General features: G+C 42.0%; 1 protein-coding gene across 2 annotated transcripts; it reads right to left on the bottom strand.

The window, feature by feature from the left end:
- Nucleotides 1-126: 126 nt before the first annotated feature.
- Nucleotides 127-23020, bottom strand: LOC111956824 (UDP-N-acetylglucosamine transporter). Of its 2 annotated transcripts, none has more exons than XM_023977483.2 (8): nucleotides 22372-23020; nucleotides 10618-10894; nucleotides 10272-10426; nucleotides 10001-10123; nucleotides 9527-9701; nucleotides 6741-6859; nucleotides 2800-2933; nucleotides 127-2435 (listed from the first exon to the last, which is right to left on the bottom strand). In XM_023977483.2, the coding sequence occupies exons 2-8, from the start codon at nucleotides 10826-10828 to the stop codon at nucleotides 2342-2344; spliced, it is 1011 nt and encodes a 336-aa protein (XP_023833251.1). In that variant the 5' UTR covers nucleotides 10829-10894; nucleotides 22372-23020; the 3' UTR covers nucleotides 127-2341. The 2 variants fall into 2 exon arrangements, with proteins under 2 accessions (XP_023833251.1, XP_023833250.1); XM_023977482.2 differs by lacking the exon at nucleotides 22372-23020 and adding an exon at nucleotides 17307-17461.
- Between the last annotated feature and the right edge of the window lie 256 nt (nucleotides 23021-23276).

Below are 23276 nucleotides of genomic sequence, written 5' to 3'. Positions count from 1 at the left end.
ATGACGGCTTTGTCGTGTCCCCAAAATAGCTGCCATTGATTGGGTCTCTTTCTRTCCACATTCACAATTGTCATTCTTGGGTAAGATGAAAGCTATTTCCATGTTAGATACACAAAGAAATGGAAATATATTATATGAACAGTTTATTCATTTTTGAATTGGTACCAAACATATTCAGTGATCTGTTGCTATAGAGACTGGTTTGGTTTGTCTGAACTCGGCTCGATAGGAACCAGGATTGCCTTCATTAGGGCACACCACARCAAAATGTTTTTCCAACACAAAACRCATTTCTTATTGGACAAGTTCGGGCAGTCTGTCCCTGTTTCCACCCATTTTGTTCCATTTGGTGCCTCATGAATATGACCCAGTTGTTGAGAAACATCAAATAATTTATGACCTCTTACTCATCAAACAATCCTGCTTTGGRATTTCATACCTAGATGAAACAACATACACAATACAAGCTCTTTCAATACAAAACATCTGTTTAGACCCTTATTTTACATTTGATCACTTCATTTATTCATTTTATCTTGCATTACAAGCCATTTTTGCATAAAAACAGCAACTGGATGTGTAATTCTTTGGATCTGAATGGCCGGACAATGAGCAGCAAGTTTAAAGCATTCCTTCCTTTAATCTTTTTCTTCCTTGTCCCCAATAAAAGGACATCCAGCATCTCTACAGTCATTGGTCTCAACCCCTCCCCTCTGCAGTAAATGTGCTACAACCCAACGCTCCCACTAGGTGGAGCTGTCACTCAAAAACAAATGAGGGGCGGTAACCTGTGAGGCATTACATTCATTTAAATATCCTCCCCCTTATTGACCAGCAGTACCCCTAAAATACATTTATACTACAAATTCCCGTTCCCCTACTCCCCAAATACATGATAAAATATATTTTTTWAATAGAACATTAAAAAAACAGTAACGTTGGCAGTGAATTCTTGGATTCATCGATGAATTCTCATTGTTCCCTGTAAAGTCCATTTTCCCATAATTCCATGCTTTGGTGAGTTTGGCTCTATCACCCCTGAGGTGACAGGTCACATGTGAGCATAACCCTTCATATGCCCTGCATAGGCATCATAGTAGCTTCAGCTCCATGACGTGTGTGTGTGTTTGACGTGCATACAAGTGTGAACTGTGGAGGAGTCACATTCATGAGCCTGTTCGATCAAGAACTTGATGGCGTCACTATGGGAGAGTGTGGTTGCATTACTAACCCCATGCAACGTAAAGCGCTTTGAATTTCAATAAAGAGCTTTATAAATGCTAGGACATCCATCTTGACTACTTGTACCAGTATTGGACAATCAAAACCTTGTTTTCAAACCTTTTGGAACCAGGCGATTCCTATCTGCTGTTGTGTACATTAAACATCTTAGGACTCCTTCCGCCTACAYTCTTGTTCGAGGAGTTCTGCTCCTCCTCGACTACGTGGACCTTCTCAGTAGCTCGGAGTGATTATTGCTTTTTTTAAGTCGTTTTGGTTTCAGATTTTCTATTTTTTTTTGTAAAAAATGTACATTAAATGCACTATGCATTACATCGAATCAAATGTTATTGGTTGCATACAGATATTTAGCAGGTATATTATCTGGGTTGAATGCTGGAACACAGAATATTACAATTAAAAATCCCATGATGGTAGTGAMTGCACATTAATGCTTATCACTTATTAACTATCAGTTATTCACATGACTTCAATAAAATATTTCAGTTGTGTATATTACATTTGTTTAATTTGATGACTTTATTATTTCCTTCCATGTCATCATCTCATCTCTATAGAGCTGCTGCTTAAGCTGTTTGACAAAATCACTATTTTAGTAGTTCTTCACAGTAAGAGGCATGCTTTTATGACCGCTAAATACCAATACCTCACGAAGCAACTGCTCTCGGATGTATGCACTCTTGATCGCTCATTCCTCTGTCTCTTACGTTGCAGGCGTAAAAGGAACAGACCAGACAAGTAGCCGCGCAATGAATTATGGTCTTYGTAGTTAATTATCACTTTTTCTGCGCTAAACTATGAAGAACATTGGCTTGTTGGAAACTACAACTCCTTACTACATCGCACAGTTCTGGCATGACCTTATTTATCTCTATAGGAACTGCAGCGCAATGTGTGTATTGAGCAAAAAAAAAAAAAATCATGGAATAAAATTCAAATAATTGAACTAAGGTCGGTCAATTAGTCGTTTTAAAACAGAAAAATAACCGACATTTTGGTTAATTGCTCAGCACCACTTCTCAGCGACATATTCCTCTCTCCATCTTGCCCCGTGTGTCTCTTCATTGGGGTTCCAGGGCTGTGGGTGGTGGGTCTCCCTCTATACTTTGCTGTGGTTGATGGCAGGCCTCTTGCCCTCGTAACCATAGAGGAAGGTGGCAGCAATGACCAGCATTGCTCCCAGGAAGAACACACTGGGGGAGAGAGAAAGAGGACGTTGTTAGAGCTATAGGCAGAAATGCAAAATCAGGGCGTTTTCACATATAAATTCAGCACCCTTGTGCGGATGCCTTGAACAACTGCTGGTACTCTGGTCCTGGATATTGGGCAGGGACCGGTATTGGTTTAGGCCAGGATTTGTTTGCGTTTCAAATATGCTTCATAGCGCAGATCAGGGTATCAAATCATCCAGGATCTAGATAATAGAGGCATATGTGAAAACGCCCTTGATTTATATAGTTTCTTATCTCTATTTTACCCCTGAACTCTGTGGAGACGTGAACCTTTTGTCCAATACGGATCTGGCCAAATTATTTATGAAAGTGTGTTTGTGTGCACCTGGTGGGGTCGAAGTCCTTCAACCAGAAGTAGGATATGAGTGTTGACAGGATGATGGAGAGTGACGTGGCAAAGCCCTTCAGGATGTTGTCTGCGTACTTAATGACTGCTGCTATGACCAACCCGCCCAGAGCCTGGAAACACACAAAGRACATGGATTTGATAGAAGACAGAATACACACAACCAGTCACACATAAAAATACACACAAATACATAGGCGGCCGTGCATGAACACACATACACTTACTTTGCCTCTCCCTCTCTTTCTCATTTACTCTTGCTTTCTCTCTCTCTCACACACACGTGTGCACACACACCTAAAGTGAATAGTCAGAATAGGCAGAGTAAAGGTTGTTATAGTATTTTTCTAAGGAGGTTCACTTCCTTGTACGCTCGCTCACCTCACTTTACAGTAAATCAAGTTTGTTGGGCCTACGTCAGGGACCGGCAACCTAAGGCACGCGTGCAAGACGGTACTTGCCTTGGCACGCGAGGGTATTTGCCTTGGCACACCAAGGCTAGGCAAGCAACTCCCCCAAATTATTATTATTATTTATGTTTTTAAACAACATTGATGTATAGATATTTTTTCCTCACTTATTTTTGCCAGTTTATTTTTTAACTGGAGAAAATATTTGAAACGGAATGCAATGGTTTTGATATTGCATTGGTATTCACTGCAATGTAGTAGTTCCCAAGGTATGTCATTCCTGATTAGCCAATGGGCTTTCATGATTTTGCAGGAGTTTCATATTATTAGTTCAAGGCAAGACGACCCACCTTGCCTCTCCCGCCAAATTCAAAACCCAAGGCAGCGCTGAAGTTGAGAGATTMGTTTTCACATAGCTAGCAACTAGCAAAGCCTTCTTTTGTTACTTAAAAAAGTTCAGGGCACAAAATGTCATCAGCAAAGAAAAATGTATTGCTTCTTGGACAAAGGAATATGGATTCGTTGAACTGAACGACTGGTCTGTTTGCGACCTCTGTTGTAAAACTGTTGTTTGTTGGGCATTAAGTGTACCCCGTCCTTTTGAAACGAGACATGAGGAAAAACCTCAAGGATGAGGCGGACAAGGCTGAAGGAATCAAGAGGGCCGTGTCCAGGTATGAAAAGCAAAGCAGTGTGTTTACAAATCTACATGCAGTCAAAAATCAAGCTACAGAAAGGAGCTACAAAGTTGCACAGTGCATTRCTAAACATGGAAAACCATTTACTAATGGGGAATATATCAAGGAGGCTTTCCTCARTAGTTCCCAGGCTTTATTTGATGGATTGCCGAACAAAGACAATCATCTCAAAGATAAAAGACATGCCTGTGTCTGCCAGAACTGTTSAAAGGCCGAGATGGTGGAAAATGTAAAGGAGCAGCAAACTGTAGCTTTAAAAGATGCACCTGTTGGCCTCCCGAGTGGCGCAGCGRTCTAGGGCACTGCATCGCAGTGCTAGAGATGTCACTACATTCCCTGGTTTGACCCAGGACTATATCACAACCGGCCGTGACCGGGAGTCCCATAGGGCGGGGCACAATAGGCCCAGCGTCGTCCAGGTTAGTGGAGGGTTTGGCCGAGGGGGGGGCTTTACCTGGCTCATCGCGCTCTAGCGACTCCTTGTGGCTACAGCCTGCAGGGCTGGGCGCCTGCAGGCTGACCCAGGCATCAGTTGAACTGTTTCCTCCGACACTTTGTGACTCAGAGCAAGTATGTGAGAAGCTGCTTTGTCTTAAACCCATGCATGGTACTACTGAAGGAGAAGATGTAGCAAGAGCCTTCACAGATCATTTTGAGAGGTGTCGATATTAAAAACACATTCGCTATTACAACTGTTAATTACCCCGCTATGGTGGGGAAACAAAGGATTCGCAAAGCTGATTGAAGATAAGATTGGCCACCCCGTGGTTAACCTCACTAGGGTAGGGGGCACTATTTTCACCTCCGGATGAAAAGCGTGCCCAAAGTAAACTGCCTGCTACTCAGGCCCAGAAGCTAGGATATGCATATAATTGGTAGATTTGGATAGAAAACACTCTAAAGTTTCCAAAACTGTTAAAATAATGTCTGTGAGTATAACAGAACTGATATGGCAGATGAAAACCTGAGAAGAATCCATCCAGGAAGTGGGATTTTAAGTAAGACCAGTCTGAATGAGTGGTTTTTCATGCGCGCGACCGAGAGCATGCCTTTCTTGTTTTCCTTTTATATTGACAAAGCTTTTGTCTGGTTGAAATGTTATTKATTATTATGACTAAAAACAACCTGAGGATTGATTATAAACATTGTGTGACATGTTTCTACRAACTTTACTGATACTTTTCGTCTGTCTGTTGTGACTGCCTTTGAGCCTGTGGATTACTGAATAAAACGTGCRAACAAAATTGAGGTTTTTGGATATAAAGAGGGACTTTATCGAACAAAACAAACATTTATTGAGTAAATGGGAGTCTTGTGAGTGCAGCCCTATGAAGTTCATCAAAGGTAAATTATTAATTTTATCACTATTTCTGACTTGTGTAACTCCTACTTGGCTGGTAACTGTTTGTAATGATTTGTCTGCTGGGCGCTGTTCTCAGATAATCGCATGGTATRCTTTCGCTGTAAAGCCTWTTTGAAATCTGACACCGTGGTTGGATTAACTAGAAGTTCATTTTTAATTTGATGTACACCAAAGTKTCCGATTTCAAATAGGCTTTTCAGCGAAAGCACTACAAACGATTATGTTAGGTCACCACAAAACCACARTAATCACAGCCATTTTTTCCAGCTAAAGATAGCTTCACAAAAACCAGAATAGAGATAAAATGAATCACTAACCGTTCGATTATTTTCATCAGATGACATTCATAGGACTACATGTTACACAATACATGCATGTTTTGTTTGATTAAATTCATATAAAAAAATCTGAGTTTACATTGAGGCGACTAGTTTCACTAAATGCAAAAACATCARGTGACTTTGCATAGCCCATCGTTTCAACAGAAATACTCATCATAAATATAGATGATAATACAAGTTATACACATTGAATTATAGATATACCTCTCCTTAATGCAACCGCTATGTCAGATTTWWAAAAAACTTTACGGAAATAGAAATGCACGCTATAATCTGAGACGGCGCTCAAAAATAGCATACCACAGCTGCAAAGATGGCGTCACCATAAACACAAAAATTCATGATAAATATTCCATTACCTTTGATGATCTACATCAGAAARCACAACAGGAATCCCAGGTCCACAATAAATGTTTGTTTTGTTCGAAAAAATCCATTATTTATGTCCAAACATTATTTATGTCCAGACATGGTAAACATGTCCAAACGCTAATTCTGGTCAGCTTTATATCGGACAAAAACTTCAAAATGTGATATTACCGGTCGAAGAAACATTTCAAACTAAGTACTGAATCAATCATTAGGATGTTTTTAACATATAGCTTCAATAAAGTTCCAACCGGARTATTCKTTSTTSTCTKCGTGAKCAATGGAACGTMRGTGRCTTCCATGAAGAAAAAGCATGATCAGGAAATGGCTGCTTGATGGACACCTGACTGATTCTGCTCTCATTCTCTCCCACAACATCATAGAAGTCTCATTGAAATTTCTATTGATGGTTGACATCTAGTGGAACCCCTAGGCAGTGCAACATCATTAATAGCTCAAGTGGATTTCCTTTAGGGACTCTGGTGAATACACACAGGCTCAGATTTCTGACGTTCTGTTTTGATTTCAACTCAGGATTTTGCCTGCCAATATGAGTTCTGTTAATCTCACAGACATAATTCAAACAGTTTTAGAAACTTTAGAGTGTTTTCTATCCAATACTAATAAGCAAATATTAGGAACTATGACTGAGKAGCAGGCCGTTTGATATGGGCACCTTTCATCCAAGCTACTCAATACTGCCCCTTTAGCCATAAGAAGTTAAGCATATTTACAGTACCTGCAGGGCCACAACGGTCCAGGTGAGTGAGTTGTAGCCTTGGAACACTCCGGACTCCCTCACTCTCTCTCCGTCGTACACAAACACTCCAATAAGACCAAACACCAGGCCAAACAAACCTAGGAGAGGGAGAGAGATCAAATCAAAGTTTGTTTGTCACATGCACAGGATATTTTTATTTAACCTTTATTTAACTAGGTAAGTCAGTTAAGAACAAATTCTTATTTACAATGACGTCCCACAAAGGTAAAAAGCCTCCTGCGGGGACGGGGGCCTGGGATTTAAAAAAAAAACAAAAAAAAAATACATATAAATATAGGACAAAACACACATCACAACAAGAGAGACAACACAACACTACATAAAGAGAGACCTAAGACAACAACATAACAAGGCAGCAAAACATGACAAGACAGCATGGTATCAACACATGACAATAACATGGTAGAAACACAACATGGTAGCAGCACAAAAACATGGTACAAACATTATTTGGCAAAGTCAACAGCACAAAGGTCAAGAAGGTAGAGATAACAATACATCACACAAAGCAGCCACAACTGTCAGTAAGAGTGTCCATGATTGAGTCTTTGAATGAAGAGATTGAGATAAAACTGTCCAATTTGAGTGCTTGTTGCAGCTCGTTCCAGTCGCTAGCTGCAGCGAACTGAAAAGAGGAGTGACCCAGGGATGTGTGTGCTTTGGGGACCTTTAACAGAATGTGACTGGCAGAAMGGGTGTTGTATGTGGAGAATGAGGGCTGCAGTAGATATCTCAGATAGGGGGGAGTAAGGCCTAAGAGGGTTTTATAAATAAGCATCAACCAGTGGGTCTTGCGACGGGTATACAGAGATGACCAGTTTACAGAGGAGTATAGAGTGCAGTGATGTGTCCTATAAGGAGCATTGGTGGCAAATCTGATGGCCGAATGGTAAAGAAMRTCTAGCCGCTCGAGAGCASCCTTACCTGCCGATCTATAAATTATGTCTCCGTAATCTAGCATGGGTAGGATGGTCATCTGAATCAGGGTTAGTTTAGCAGCTGGGGTGAAAGAGGAGTGATTACGATAGAGGAAACCAAGTCTAGATTTAACTTTAGGCTGCAGCTTTGATATGTGCTGAGAGAAGGACAGTGCACCGTCTAGCCATACTCCCAAGTACTTGTATGAGTTGACTACCTCAAGCTCTAAACCCTCAGAGGTAGCAATAACACCTGTGGGAAGAGGGGCATTATTCTTACCAAACCACATGACCTTTGTTTTGGAGGTGTTCAGAACAAGGTTAAGGGTAGAGAAAGCTTGTTGGACACTAAGAAAGCTTTGTTGTATAGCATTTAACACAAAATCCGGGGAGGGGCCAGCTGAGTATAAGACTATATCATCTGCATATAAATGGATGAGAGAGCTTCCTACTGCCTGAGCTATGTTGTTGATGTAAATTGAGAAGAGTGTGGGGCCTAGGATTGAGCCTTGGGGTACTCCCTTGGTGACAGGCAGTGGCTGAGACAGCAGAWTTTCTGACTTTATACACTGCACTCTTTGAGAGAGGTATTTAGCAAACMAGGCCAAAGGCCTCTCAGAGACACTAATACTCCTTAGCTGGCCCACAAGAATGGAATGGTCTACCGTATCAAAATCTTTGGCAAAGTAAATAAAAATAGCAGCACAATATTGCTTAGAATCAAGGGCAATGGTGACATCATTGAGGACCTTTAAGGTTGCAGTGACACATCCATAACCTGAGCGGAAACCAGATTGCATACCAGAGAGAATACTATAGACATCAAGAAAGCCAGTYAGTTGATTATTGACATGTTTTTCAAACACTTTTGATAAACAAGGCAAAATAGAAATAGGCCTATACCAGTTAGGATCAGCTTGATCTCCCCTTTAAATAAAGGACGAAATGCTTACTTGCAARCACTTACTCAACAATACAGTATTCAATATAAAAAACGAAAGATATCGAAAAGTGTCTCAAAAAGAGTATAGAATCAATAATACTAAGTCAGGTAAAATACACACAAGGAAAAAAATAGAATATACACTATATTCCAGTACCAATATCAATGTGCAGGGATACTGGTGATAATTGAGGTAGTTACAGTATGTAGATGTAATCAGAGGTAGAAGTGACTGAGCAGCAGGATAAATATTATAAATAGTAGCAGCGACGTATATGGTGATTGTGTGTGTGCATGTGTAATTGTGTGTGCGTGTGTGTGTGTACGTGTGTGAGTGTGTGTGTTTGTGAGAGCGTCAATATGTGATAGAGAGAACGAGAGAGCGAGAGAGGGAAAGAGAAAGGGGTGAGGTTTTGTGGAAGGATTCTTTAAAATAATTGTAAAGCATTCCATTGCYCGCCATTGTTTATAATTACATGCTTGTATAGTTTATGGTTTAATGTGCTAAGACCAGCATTTTGGCACCAGAACATCGCGTAAGACTTAGTGATAATATCTACTGTTAATAGCTACATGATTTAAATTACAAGGGCTATGGGATGGTGCCTCCAACCTAATGTTGCTATATTGTTGTGTGAATACATTGGGTTTAAATGAAGTCAATGATTTGTACATTTCTGAGGAGCTATAAAACTCACTTGATTACATGGACCATAAAATATAATGGTATGTTCTCTATAGAGAAAGTGGAAAAAGATTTACACATACCAAGAGCCAGAAAGACAGTGTGAAGTACAGTTTCTGTAGAACGTATCAATGAAACAAACATGCACACACAACGAGACACACACACACACACACGCACAGAATCCAGTGATACTGACCTAACTGGATGTTGCGGACCCATACACTCTGTTTGGTCTCTTTGAGGATCTTCTCAAAGTAGACTCCAGCGAAGCCACTGGAGAAGCAGGCTATCAGTACGGCTATCACACCTACTAACTGGGAGCCTGCAGACAGAGGCGTCGAAGATGGCCCACCCAGAGACTCTGTAGGCCACTGTGGAGACAAACACGCAGTACATCAACAACATTCAGTATGTAACATCCACAAACAAGGATGTGCATGTGGAGTATGGTTGCAMAATTCTGGAAACTTTTCATGGAGATCATGTTACCACTGATTTATGCAAATGATTCGGAAAAACCTGTGAACTCGAGAAAAGTTTAGACTTCTGCCTCCCTGGATACATGACTAATCTGACAAAAACACATCCAAACACATCCAAACAGATCAACCAATTAGATTTGGTATGAATGAGAAGTTATTGACATGTGGGGTGTGTTTAATCTTGTCACCTGTACGAGAGCGATACCAGTCATGAGGATGAGCAGAGATAGCCACTGGTAGAGCCCCAGTCTCTTCCCCAGCATGGACACCGAAAACAGGGCTGTGGTCAGGATTTTCAGCTGGTACGTCACCTGGTTGGGGACAATATCGATTTAAATTCCTGCCAGTCAAAACTGGTCATGAAATGCAGTGTGGGGTCCCTCAGGGCTCCATTCTTGGTCCACTTTTGTTCCCCTTATACATGTTGCCATACACAAGCGCACACGTCACGTCTCTCACCTGGTAGGTAGCAGCGTCCAGGTTGGACAGGGCGACATAAAGCAGGTTGTTCTGGAGTGTGTAGATTCCTGATGGGATGGCCAGCTTCAACGTCTCCATGGGCTTGTTGAGAATCTCTTCATTCAGCACACGATTCAATGCCCGMACACTGAAGCCTGACAGAAAGAGAAACAAAGATTTAACACCCATACACTGAATCCTAAGAAYGAGATAGAGACAAAGAGACTGTAGCATAGATACTATAGAGACAAAAATACTATTTTCTTTGTTGTCATTGTTTATCCATTCACTGTATCACAGACAGAAAGCCAGGCGGACGGACAGCCAGATCGATCACTATACTCACTGTGGTCGTAGAAGACGAGCAGCAGGCAGGTGAGGATCTTGAGCAGCTCGGCCGAAACCACGGCGGAGGAGGCTAGGTAGCGCGGCCCCTCGCCCAGCAGCGTGCGCGAGTACCTCATAGTGAGCACCAACGAGGTGGTCTGCAGCACCAGCACTCCCAGGGACACGTACTTCAGCCGCCACTGGGACTGGGAGGCTGAGGGCAACAACATGGAGACGTGGCAGGACGCCTCCTCAGAGCCAGGGGGCGAGGCCAGAGGGGACAACCCTGGGTTAAGCTGTGGGAGAGATGGACAGTGAGACAGGCTGTGGGACAGAAATACAGGACAGTGAGGACACAGGCTGGAAAGCGGCTATTTAACACGCGCAATCCCTTGAAAATTATAAATAAAAGTTCAGAATTKTTATAGCATTTCAGAAATATTCTTTGTTTACGCATGACCAAAAATCTAAGTTATGTTATAGTGAGTTCAAGACAGTTAGGTGGAATACTACGAGACCGTTTTGTTCGTGCTCCCAACCGTTACCAACTGATTGAWTCGACTAGGTATGGTTTTGCATCAATATCCAATGGAAAATGTTGCTGAGARGTCAAGCTGCCAAATACATATTCGCAGGGAACATTGTGCAATTTGGGTTGATTAACAAKCACTTGCATTTAGGCCTTACACAGTAAACACATGCATTAACTGTGCAGGAATCTAACCCACAATAAAACATGATGAACACCAAAAAAGAGCTTGCTATTAGAAATGGAGGACAGACTATCCTGGGTGCCAGACTGTTTCTGCTCTTCTTTCCAACTCCTTATGGAATTGTCATGCTATGGTTGGCTTGACAATGACAAAGGAGTAGGCAAAACACTAAACAGACCATTAGCATACTTGAAATACCAGTATGCGCGGCATGCCAACTCAAACATGCATACAGTAAGTACTATAACATTCAGTCTCATCTGTGTACAGTGGTCAAAAGCCAAAATATAAAGACAAAACAGTCATTCAACTATTAACTACTGAGAGTTAGAACTTAATTATATAAATACAATGATAGACTTCTGGGCAATTCCACGGGAACAGAATGACACACTGAGACTCAGATTTTTTTTATGATAAAAGTATGCCAAACAAGAACCATTGATTGCAAAGCTAAACCATACAACTGATACTTTTACAAAAACACATTTACTCGAGAAAAAAAACTACGCAGATGTGAAGTTTGGTAACAGAATGACGGTCAAATCTCCCTCAGTTTTTAACGTGACCATGTTTTCCAAAAACTCTTAAATATCTACTCCAAATGAACATTGAAAAGATGTCTCACAGATCACAGTACAGCATATTTCCGTACAGTAAAGTACAGTACTGTGCTGTCCAAACTAGTGAAACAGATGTCTATGATCGGTTCAAAATGTCAACTTTTCCTTTGTCAGTTGGTGCTCAGTGGGTGAGAGGGGTGGTTACATAAAAAAAKRGRKGKGGGGGGCTMAMGGGTAGGTGTCAATAAGAGCCGGGAGAGGTGACATTAACTGGGGAAAGAGAAGAGAGAGRGGGGGAGGGGTTGTCCAGACTCACACTTGCTTTGACCACCACATGACAGAAAGAGAAAGAGAACAGTTATGAGCTGAACACAACAGTAATAGTATTACAGTGGAAGGGAGGACAGAAAGAGAACAGTTATGAGCTGAACATAACAGTAATAGTATTACAGTGGAAGGGAGGACAGAAAGAGAACAGTTATGAGCTGAACATAACAGTAATAGTATTACAGTGGAAGGGAGGACAGAAAGAGAACAGTTATGAGCTGAACATAACAGTAATAGTATTACAGTGGAAGAGAGGACAGTAGCAAGTGACCAAACGTGACTTGTGATTTCCATGAATTCCCATTGTAGCCAATTCAGTCATTCTGTTACTGATTTCTTGGTCATTCTGTTATTACACATTTTAAATCACTTCTTAGATCATACACCAAATTATCAGTAAAAACACTATAACTATTTGGTAGGTCTACCTTTACATGTTACTTATGTGAACTTTTCATTATCCTCCCTGAAAAAAATGTGGGTTTTTGGTAACAGACGCAAAAGGCAAAATCTCTAAAACTTACAGAARGCAAATAAGGGCCCTGGTATAGTGGTGCCTCTGGGGGAGTGGTGCCAGGAAAATGACATCTCCATCAACGTCAAGTTTGGACACACCTACTCATTCAACGGTTGTTCTTTGTTTTTACTATTTTCTACATTGTAGAATAATAGTGAAGACATCAAAACTATGAAATAACACATATTGAATCATGTAGTAACCAAAAAAGTGTTACATATCCAAATATATTTTAGATTTTAGATTCTTCAAAGTAGCCACCCTTTACCTTGACGACAGCTTTGCACAATCTTGGCATTCTCTCAACCAGCTTCATCAGTTAGTCACCTGGAATGCATTTCAATTAACAGGTGTGCCTTGTCAAAAGTTMATTTGTGGAATTTCTTTCCTTCTTAATGTGTTTGAGCCAAATCAGTTGTGTTTTGACAAGGTAGGGGTGGTATAGAGAAGATGAGTAGGTGTGTCCAAACTTTTGACTGGTACTGTACCTTCATACCGCCCTTGTACCATGCGGTATTACAGACACAAGGGACATTATTTCTTTCCAAATGTAATTTTATCTGTAGAAAAATAATAATGATAATAATAATAAAAATATTAATTTGACGCACAAAAAAATGTAGACAACAGAGATCTCGATCCAGGAGGGGATTGATGGTCTCTGCTGTAACCAACAATCTTAAACGACTACCCCATCTCTGTACCCCACACATACAATTATCTGTAAGGTCCCTCAATCAAGCAGTGAATGTCAAGCACAGATTCAAGACCAGGGAGGTTTTCCAATGGGTCGCAAAGAAGGGTACCTATTGGTATATAATTTTGGGGTATTTCGGCGGTATTTCAAAATAACCCTTTATACGGTATACCGCCCAAGCCTATTGACAATGCCACCAACAGAAATCCAGATAACAATCACCACAACGTGACTAGCTTATGTCTGAAATGGAAACGGCCACAGAAACATACTAGCCTCCATCTGAAATAGAAAGCGTTATATTGCCTACCATGACTAAACTGAACTTTATGCACACACCAACCAAGACCTACAAGAAAAGACCAATGTGCTTCMTTCGCTAACACGCCTAAAGCATGAAACACTGAGAATCTCACTGCCGATAGGTACTTATTAGTGGTGCGCGGGTCAGTCACCCGCACCAGCGCGCAATTGCTAACAACCCATCTGTAACCACCMGACTATATGTGATAGTGAAAATCTGAGGACTGCACCCAACCCTAACCAGCAAATATAGAATATGTGATATAGGCTACAGTCAAAGACTGCAGAAATATTTTTTGACAGGGGGTGCAGGCTCATTTCTTTGCCCGATTTAGATTTCTGCTTACAATTTCCAACATTTTCGTATGCTATTTGTTAGTCAACTTGATACATGTAGCTTCTCCTTTGTCATTATATCCCAGCTAGCACAGTGGACCTGGGCCGATTCCGGCTGAGAGTCGGGGCACTCGGCTGAGAGTCAGACTCGGCCGACGTCATGTGGTGCGAGTGTGCGCCGCATTCTGCAGTATTACTTATGGCTAGGATGTGGGGATTGAGCTCGGGCCGATTCCGGTGTGAGTTATCTGGCCCAAATGTATTACTTGGGGCTCGGGCCGATTCCGGTGAGAGTTACTTGGGGCCTCGGGCCAATTGGGGCTACTCTCTGGCAGATGATTACACGGGCTGCTTTATATAATGAACATTTCATAATTTTTCCATATTTTCTCATTGTTTCTGTGATCAAAAAATACAATTAACAACATTTAACTAAAATTCTTTAAGAGTCCTGTGTAGTACTTTAGTATTTTGATACTTTGTGCAAGGCAATTAATAAGCGTTAAAAACTTTGCGGACGGAGCCTCCCGAGTGGCGCAGCTATGGAACCATACGCAGCGGTCTAACACGCTACTCAAACTGGACACGTCGARTGTGCGAGCGCTGCAAAATCAATGTACACATACATGTTATTCAATCATTGCACCCACATTGCTTGTGCACGCCAACGAGCGTCTTCGTTGCCAGGCGCTAAAATAGAAGTTGCTTCTATTTTTGACGCCGAACGCGATGCAAGTTCTGCCTCTCCCATCTCCTCATTGGCTTTTAGAAGCATATACCCACGTGCCATCTCCTCATTGGTTACACCCACGTGGGTGATTGAAAGATGAACTGAGGTCGGTTATACACCTTATTATGAAATGCCAATCGCCATATAAAGTCCAAAGAAGAAAAATCCTGGAAGGAGGAGAGATGACTAGAAACGATTCGGTTGACTGTTTTATGTGTGGAGTAATTGTCGGAGTAGAGGACCTTGTGCATTTCAGGTAAAATAACAACTCAATGTCTATATCCCAGGATAAATTAGCTAGCAACAGCAAGCTAGCTAGCTAAATAGGACAAATTAGCTACCAACTGCAAGCTAGCTAACTAAATTGCTATACATATTTAATGCTTTTCAACCTGTCCCCAAATTAATATAATTGGTTCAGAGTTTTGATATTTAAACCTGCGTGTCGTGATCGCATTTGGTGTKGGGGGGACAAATCAATTTGTGCRCGCGTCCGGTTTGGGCATGGTGTTAAGACACTGCATCGTAGTGCAAACTGCATTGCTACAGATGCTGGTTCGAGACCCGTGCCGTTCACGACCGGGAGACCCAAAAAGCGACGCACAATTGGCCCAGCGTCGTCCGAGTTAGGGGAGGGTTTGGCATGCAGGGATTTCCTTCTCCTATTGCGCTGTAGCGACTCCTGTGGCAGGCTAGGTGCCAGCACGCTGACACAGTCACCAGGTGTATGGTGTTTTCTCCGACACAAAATGTTTTTTTTTTGTGGATGGGTATAATTAGTATGTATAAAATGTATAATAGTAATATTTAAAATTACTAAAATCGGGTAATTTTGTATACATTTATTTAAATTTGCATCTGGYCGCTTCCGGGGTGATTCTGGTAAGATGCCGGCAAAGTTGGCTGAATTCCGGTAGACGGAAACAGCCCAATGTACTATCTGGGCAGTCATTCATTTTGATTCCGGGCCGAGTCCGACACATGATTCCGGGCCGATTCAATCAGTTCCAGTCCCCTGAAAGAGGGCCGCTTCTGGGCTGATTCCTCATTGCTAGCTGGGATGTTGCCCTAGAAGATKAAATAAACCCTTGCTCAACAGAATAATGTAATAGAAAGAATGAATTCAATCTATCTAGTTGACATCTGTAAAGTTCTCTGTCATCTTTCGCGAAGCAAAGAAGTTTAGGGACTGGGGGGGAAAAAATTATAATGTAAAGATTTTCTGTGCAAAATGTTCAGATGACATCAGTTTGACCCGTTGTAAGGAAAAAGAAATCTGTGAAAATGACCCAACATGTTTCTGATAAGATTTCAGAATCGCAATGCTCATCATTGGCCAGCAACTTGACTTTGATCCAATCAGAGAGCCCGAACCCCCAAATGGGGGAGTCAGCAGGAGTGACAACAAAAAGGGAAAAAAAGAGGGCATTTTCTCAGTGCATCCATGGTTAAATGTCATGAGAGAGTCACACTTCATATGCAATGTAGACTATGGGATGGTAGYTAGCTAAGTGCACAGATGCAATTCACACACACTAAATACTTCTCCCAAGCCAGCTAATCACTGTAGCTAGTATTGATATTGTTAAATCCTAATGATTTAGTTTCCATGAAAGAGCTGTCTATGTTAGCTGCCGAGTTAGTGCAGTGTACTTTGCTAGCTAACTACACGTTGTGCTAGCTAGTGAATATGCTAATATTCGCTAGATAGCTAAGCATTTGGCTATGGGCTACTGGCAGTACGGGATTACGGACAGTGAATTAAATAGTTTCTTTGTCATCTTGCTAGGTAGACATCTAGTTGTGGCCATCTGGCTACGATCAACAAGGGCTTTCTACAAAATAGCAACATTAGCACAGCTAGCTAACATTTGTGATGGGGGGGAGAAGAAAAAAAATCTATAGTTACATATCAGGATATTATTTTTGACGATATATCGATATATTGTATCGACAAAATCAAATATTATTTTTGCGCTAGTTGGCTGTAMCTGCACCAAAAGTTCAGTATTTTTCCTTCATAGCTTGTTCTCAATCTTCTTTTTAAACAGGGAGACAATTTGTTTTCAGCACTTATTTCCATGACTCATGATCAAAACTTGGCTATCTCTTATCCCTCTGCAGCAGACATTTGGTGAGCAGTATCATAATAATAACGTATCGTTCAGTCCCTGGTAATTCTCTGCAATAGCTAWTATTGGAATCCAGAACATAAGCAACACACACAGACTTGCATTGCCAAACAAAGGTACTGCCACCTTCTGGTTTGGAGTATTTTAACACGGCTGAATGGCTGACGACTTCAAGGTCTTTGCTGTGTGAACACAAAAGAGTACTGTCGGCAGGCAAATGTTTGACAATCCTACCGGTGTGTCTTGAGCTATAACTTGTTCCACGAAAAACTCCCCAAACCTTWCCTGAGCAACTCTCATAACCTTAGGCTACTGTTGGCCCCACCTAGGAACATCCACTCCTGAGCTAATACMCCTCCCTCAACCCCCAATCAATAAAACAAGACAAACCATAGAAGGACGGCTGAGGAGGCAACGTGGCTCCTGGAGGTAAAGTAAGCTGTGTCACCTTGGCCAGCTAGAGAAGAGATTTGAGCAGAGGAGAGAGGCAGGCTGCCACTCCTTCCCATGTGCCTAGCGCTCAGTGACTGGTGAGCCGGATGGGAGAAGGATATTCAGTGGTGTTGCAAGAGCTATGTCAAAATCCTGTAAGGGCAGGGCCTCGGTCGTGGACTGTAAGTTGTTTACGTATGCTGACTGGGCCAGCTGTAAGCACACTCACAGGCAGGCACTGTTTTTAACTCTGTTACCCATAGTCCTAGTTTATTCAGGCTCCCCTGTCTCAACCCACCACTACAATGTCACCAAGCAAGATTGTCAGGCTTCGGGTTTCTTTTGAGTGCATTCAGGGGACTTCATTTCAAGTGATGAAGGTCGACTGACCGAAAGCTTAGCAACTATTAAAATAAATGTGCATCTGACTGGAAGTGTGCAGAGGCTTTGTTGTTTTTCAGGTTTTGCATTTCCCATCAACACCTACGCTAATCGGATTTGTGTGTGTGGTAGATTTAGCCTATTAAGGGCAAAAATGTTACCACTGATACACTACATGGCCAAAGGTATGTGGACACCTGCTCTTCGAAACATCTCAAAAATCATGGGCATTAATATGGAGTTGGTCCCCCCTTTTCTRCTATAACAGCCTCCACTCTTCTAGGAAGGCTTTCCACTAGATGGAACATTGCTGAGGTCGGGCACTGATGTTGGGCGATTAGGCCTGGTTTGCAGTCGGCGTTCCAATTCATCCCAAAGGTGTTCGATAGGGTTAAGGTCAGGGCTCTGTGCAGGCCAGTCAAGTTCTTCCACACCGATCTCGACAAACCATTTCTGTATGGACCTCGCTTTGTGCACGGGGGCATTGTCATGCTGAAACAGGAAAGGGCCTTCCCCAAACTGTTGCCACAAAGTTGGAATCACAGATCGTCTAGAATATAATTGTATGCTGTAGCATTATTTCCCCTTGACTGGAACTAAGAGGCCTAGCCCGAACCATGAAAAACAGCCCCAGACCATTATTCCTTCTCCACCAAACTTTACAGTTAGCACTATGCATTCGGGCAGGTAGCGTTCTCCTGGCATCCGCCAAACCCAGATTCAGCCRTCGGACTGCCAGATGGTGAAGCGTGATTCATCACTCCAGAGAACACGTTTTACTGCTCCGGAGGAGTACAACAACGGCGAACTTTACACCATACCAACCAATGCTTGGCATTGCGCATGGTGATCTTAGGCTTGTGTGCAGCTCCTCGGCCATGGAAATCCATTTCATGAAGCTCCTGACAAACATTTAATGTGCTAACGTTGCTTCCAGAGGCAGTTTGGAACTCGGTAGTGAGTTGTTGCAACCGAGGACAGAGGATTTTCACACGCTACGCTCTTCAACACTCGGTGGCCACGTTCTGTGAGCTTGTGACCTACCACTTCATGGCTGAGCCGTTGGTGCTCCTAGACGTTTCCACTTCACAATACCAGACCTTACAGTTGACCGAGGCAGATCTAGCAGGGCAGAATTTTGACAAACTGATTTGTTGGAAAGGTGGCATCCTATGCCGGTGCCACATTGAAAAGGTCACTGAGCTCTTCAGTACGGGCCATTCTACYGCCAATGTTTGTCTATGGAGATTGCATGGCGGTGTGCTCAATTTTATACACTCGTCAGCAACTAATTTGAAGGCGTATCCACATACTTTTGGCCATGTAGTGTATATGCAAATGAGGGAAATGAGTGCTCAACTATTTGTAAATCATCTCAGTTAAGTCTCACTCTCACTCTCAGTAAGCCCAGTTGTGTAGGCTAAGTAATCTCCAGTTTAACTGCACACAACAGCCAGTGGAACGTCATGTGGGAGAGAAACTGCAATTTCATAAGTAAATATTAGTTAGGCCTACTTTGTAGCATAAAATKGAAAATAAATGTGTACATGCTCTAATATTAGTGAGTAGGTAACGTAGGTGCAGGGAGCAAGTCGGGCTAATGGTGAGAGAGCAGAGTGGTGACGAGGCAACGACACAGTGGCCCCATTATGTAGACACTCTCCAGCTGCTGCTAGTGGGGAGTGGCCACATAATCCCTCTCTGTGTGTGTATACCGGGAAGGGGTGTAGGGATGTCAAATCACTGGGTAKCAAGAAAGCCGACCTTCACACACGCATATGCACACGCAGTCATCCTAACACACACACACCACTCTGCCTTCTTAGGAACCAGACCTGGGTTCAAATACTATATTAATTACTTTCACAAACATTTTGAATTGCATTCGGAAAATAYTCAGACCCGTTGACTTTTTCCATATTTTGTTAAGTTATATCCTTATTCTAAAATGGATTTAAAAAAATGTATTTCAAGAACCTACACACAATACCCTATAATGACAAAGCAAAAACAGGTTTTTAGAAATGTTTGCAAATGTATAAACTGAAATATCACATTTACATAAGTATTCAGGTCGGCGGGTTGCCTRGTGGTAAGAGTGTTAGGCCAGTAAGCGAAAGGTTGCTAGATCGAATCACCAAGCTGACAAGGTAAAAACCTGTCGTTCTGCCCCTGAACAAGGCAGTTAACCCACTGTTCCTAGGCCGTCACTGTAAATAAGAATATGTTCTTAACTGACTTACCTGTTTAAATAAAAAAATGCAGACCTTTTTCTCAATACTTTGTTGAAGCACCATTGGCAGCGATTACAACCTAGAGTCTTATTGGGTATGACGCTACAAGTTTGGCACACCTGTATTTGGAGAGTTTCTCCCATTCTTCTCTGCGGATCCTCTCAAGCTCTGTCAGGTTGGATGGGGAATGTCGCTGCACAGCTATTTTCCGGTCTCTCCAGAGATGTTAGATCTGGTTCAAGTCCGGGCTCTGGCTGGGCCACTCAAGGATATTCAGAGACTTGTCCTGAAGCCACTCCTGCGTTGTCTTGGCTGTGTGCTTAGGGTTGTTGTCCTGTTGGAAGGTGAACCTTCACCCCAGTCTGAGGTCCTGAGCRCTCTGGAGATGGTTTTCATCAAGGGTCTCTCCGTACTTTGCTCCGTTCATCTTTCCCTTGATCCCAGTCCCTGCTGCGGAAAAACATCCCCACAGCATGATGCTGCCACCACCATGCCTCACCAGACCAGAGAATCGTGTTTCTCATGGTCTGGGAGTCCTTTAGCTATTTACTGAGGAGTGGCTTCTGTCTGGCCACTCTTCCTTAAAGGCCTGATTGGTGGAGTGCTGCAGAGATGGTTGTCCTTCTGGAAGGTTCTCCCATCTCCACAGAGGATCTCTGGAGCTTTGTCAGAGTGACCTTCGAGTTCTTGGTCACCTCCCTAACCAAGGCCCTTCTCCCCCAATTGATCAGTTAGGCTGGGGGGACAGCTCTAGGAAGAGTCTTGGTGGTTCCAAACTTCTTCCAACTGAGAATGATGGAGGCCTTTGATGGAGTGCCTTTCCAAATCATGTCCAATCAATTGAATTTACCACAGGTGGACTTCAATCACGTTGTAGAACCATCAAGGATGATCAATAGAAACAGGATACACCTGAGCTCAATTKCGAGTGTCATAGCAAAGGGTCTGAATACTTATGTAAATAAGGTATTTCTGTTTATTATTTTTAATATATTTGTAAAAATGTCTAAAAACCTGTTTTCRCTTTGTCATTATGGGGTATTGTGTGTAGATTGATGAGGAAAAACATTTATTTAATCAATTTTAGGATCAGGCTGTAACCTAACAAAATGTGGAAAAAGGGAAGGTGTCTGAATACTTTCCGAATGCACTGTAAGTATTTAGATATTTAACGTTATTGAAATCTTGTACTTAAACCTTATTATTTGGAATTACCTTTGTCATATACCATTTAAAGCTGGAATCCTTAAAGAAAAATTCCACCCCAAAACWWTATTTTGGTATTTTTTTCATTAGTCCATTGTTGACATAAAGTTTTCAAGATATGTAACTTTCAAAAAAGAGAAATCATTCCCGTAGGATACATTTTGCGTCATATGATGCATAAAGCTTCATACAGGGATGACTTCTGTATTTTGAAAGTAAAGGCAGGGGAGAGCAACTGCGCCCTCGCTTCGAGGATTTCAAGTTGAAGGCAGACCGCGGTACTGCAGGCATYGTTTCCATAAAACAGGATGCCCCATTATAGTGATTGGGAAAATGGTGATCTTCATGGTCAATATTCTTGGATATATATATATATATTTTTAAACATCAAACACAATCATGGTAAACAATAATTGCTTCTATTTCACCAGATGTATGTCCTTGAACCGATTACTTTAAAACCACACACAGACTAAGTTAGGCCGTCATTGTAAATAAGATTTTGTTCTTAACTGAATTACCTAGTTAAATAAAACAAAGTTAATAGAATAATTTAGTTGCTAATGGCAGCAGTACCTCAGTCGGCCTTCAACTTGAGATACTCAATGAGAGGGGGGAGCACTGAGCTAACCTGTAAAATCACTTCCTATAGCTCAAACTGCGCATGTGATGGTTCCAAAAACTCCTCCATGTAGCAAGATGGTGACATGCTAAAATGACACTTCCTGGTCTTCAAATGCGCCACTGAGTATTCCAAAAGGAAACAATTGGGTGTGACTTCATCGATGGCTTCATACATATTTTTTTTACAGTCTATGAGTAAAGGCGAGGCACCTCCCGTTGGCGGCATTCAGTTTCATTCTCCATGCCAAAACTCACAATTTGCTCACTCCTACCAATTGATGCAAGATGGCGCTACCCATACCTGTTTCTATTCCCCTTTAAAAGTCCCATCAGGTAGCCTGATTTTAGATGTGTCCATGTAAACAGGGTTCTTATGGAAATCGTCCTTCTTGCAAAGCATGTAAACGTTTCAAACCAACTATGATATTAATCTGACTAACCACAATAATCGTGTTACTGTGTGCATGTAACCGTACTCATGTTGCAGATACAACAGTATGCTTCTTGCTGGCGTGCGAATCTTGACATATACACGTGTTTAGAATTACAGTAAACACTTGAATAGAGTCGCAACATACCTGTAGTAGGAGAGGTGAGTAGGGGGAAATACTTATGATGACGACAATTTATTCAAATAACTGTCTCTCTCTCTCACTGTCCCACTCTTCCGACTGGTCTTACAGACTTCTGGCAGAAATAAATAGTCTAAATGKCAGAGATGCTGATGTCAAGACATTCATTCCTGGAATGTGGGGTTTCTTTCTCAGCACTTCTCTTTGTACATCTGGCTGAAACCTTCCTCCACAAACTATCAACATGTTTCAGTTTACTTTTCCCTAACAGAGGTTTAGAAACTCTGTGCCTGAGCGGAGTTCCCTCATCCGTTTTTCAGGGGAAACGTAAATTCGGTTGAAAATACTTTATCCCTAAAAAAAAGGCGAAACCAGAGTGGTATACTAGGAAATAAGCTAGATCTACTCAGTCTTTTATGAAGCTAGCCGGCTTCAGTTAGCTTCACATTCCAGTTCATGCTTCATCTGTGCTACGGAGGTCAATTAGCTTCACATTCCAGKTCAGGCTTCATCAGTTCTACGATGGTGGATATTGCTTGTCCGCCTGTCGCTAACTCTAATAGGGGACACGCCCTTTTCGCGCCATTTCGCCCGTTGTTGGGCGAAGCTAAAAATCATGGTGGACGTAGATTTCAGCGCGCATACGGTTACACTAGTGATGTGTGGTTCGCGAACGATTCGTTCTTTTTGAACGACTCTTTTTACTGACTCAAGAGTCATGATTCGTCTTTCTGAGTGACTCGTTCATTTCAGTCATCTGTTTGACTAGCTGGCTGAACGCAATTAATTCTACAGCAGATTATTATGCGCTCCTCCTGCTCAGCGCAAAATAGTAACTGTACATGGAGTGTCTGAAAGTGGGAGGATCAACAGCGACAGGCGTTAYACCAGTGCTATGTAATTGGTTAGAT

Source organism: Salvelinus sp. IW2-2015, linkage group LG32 (assembly GCF_002910315.2).
Source record: "Salvelinus sp. IW2-2015 linkage group LG32, ASM291031v2, whole genome shotgun sequence".
NCBI classification, from domain to species: domain Eukaryota; kingdom Metazoa; phylum Chordata; class Actinopteri; order Salmoniformes; family Salmonidae; genus Salvelinus; species Salvelinus sp. IW2-2015.
This window is presented reverse-complemented; position numbering and strand designations above follow the sequence as displayed.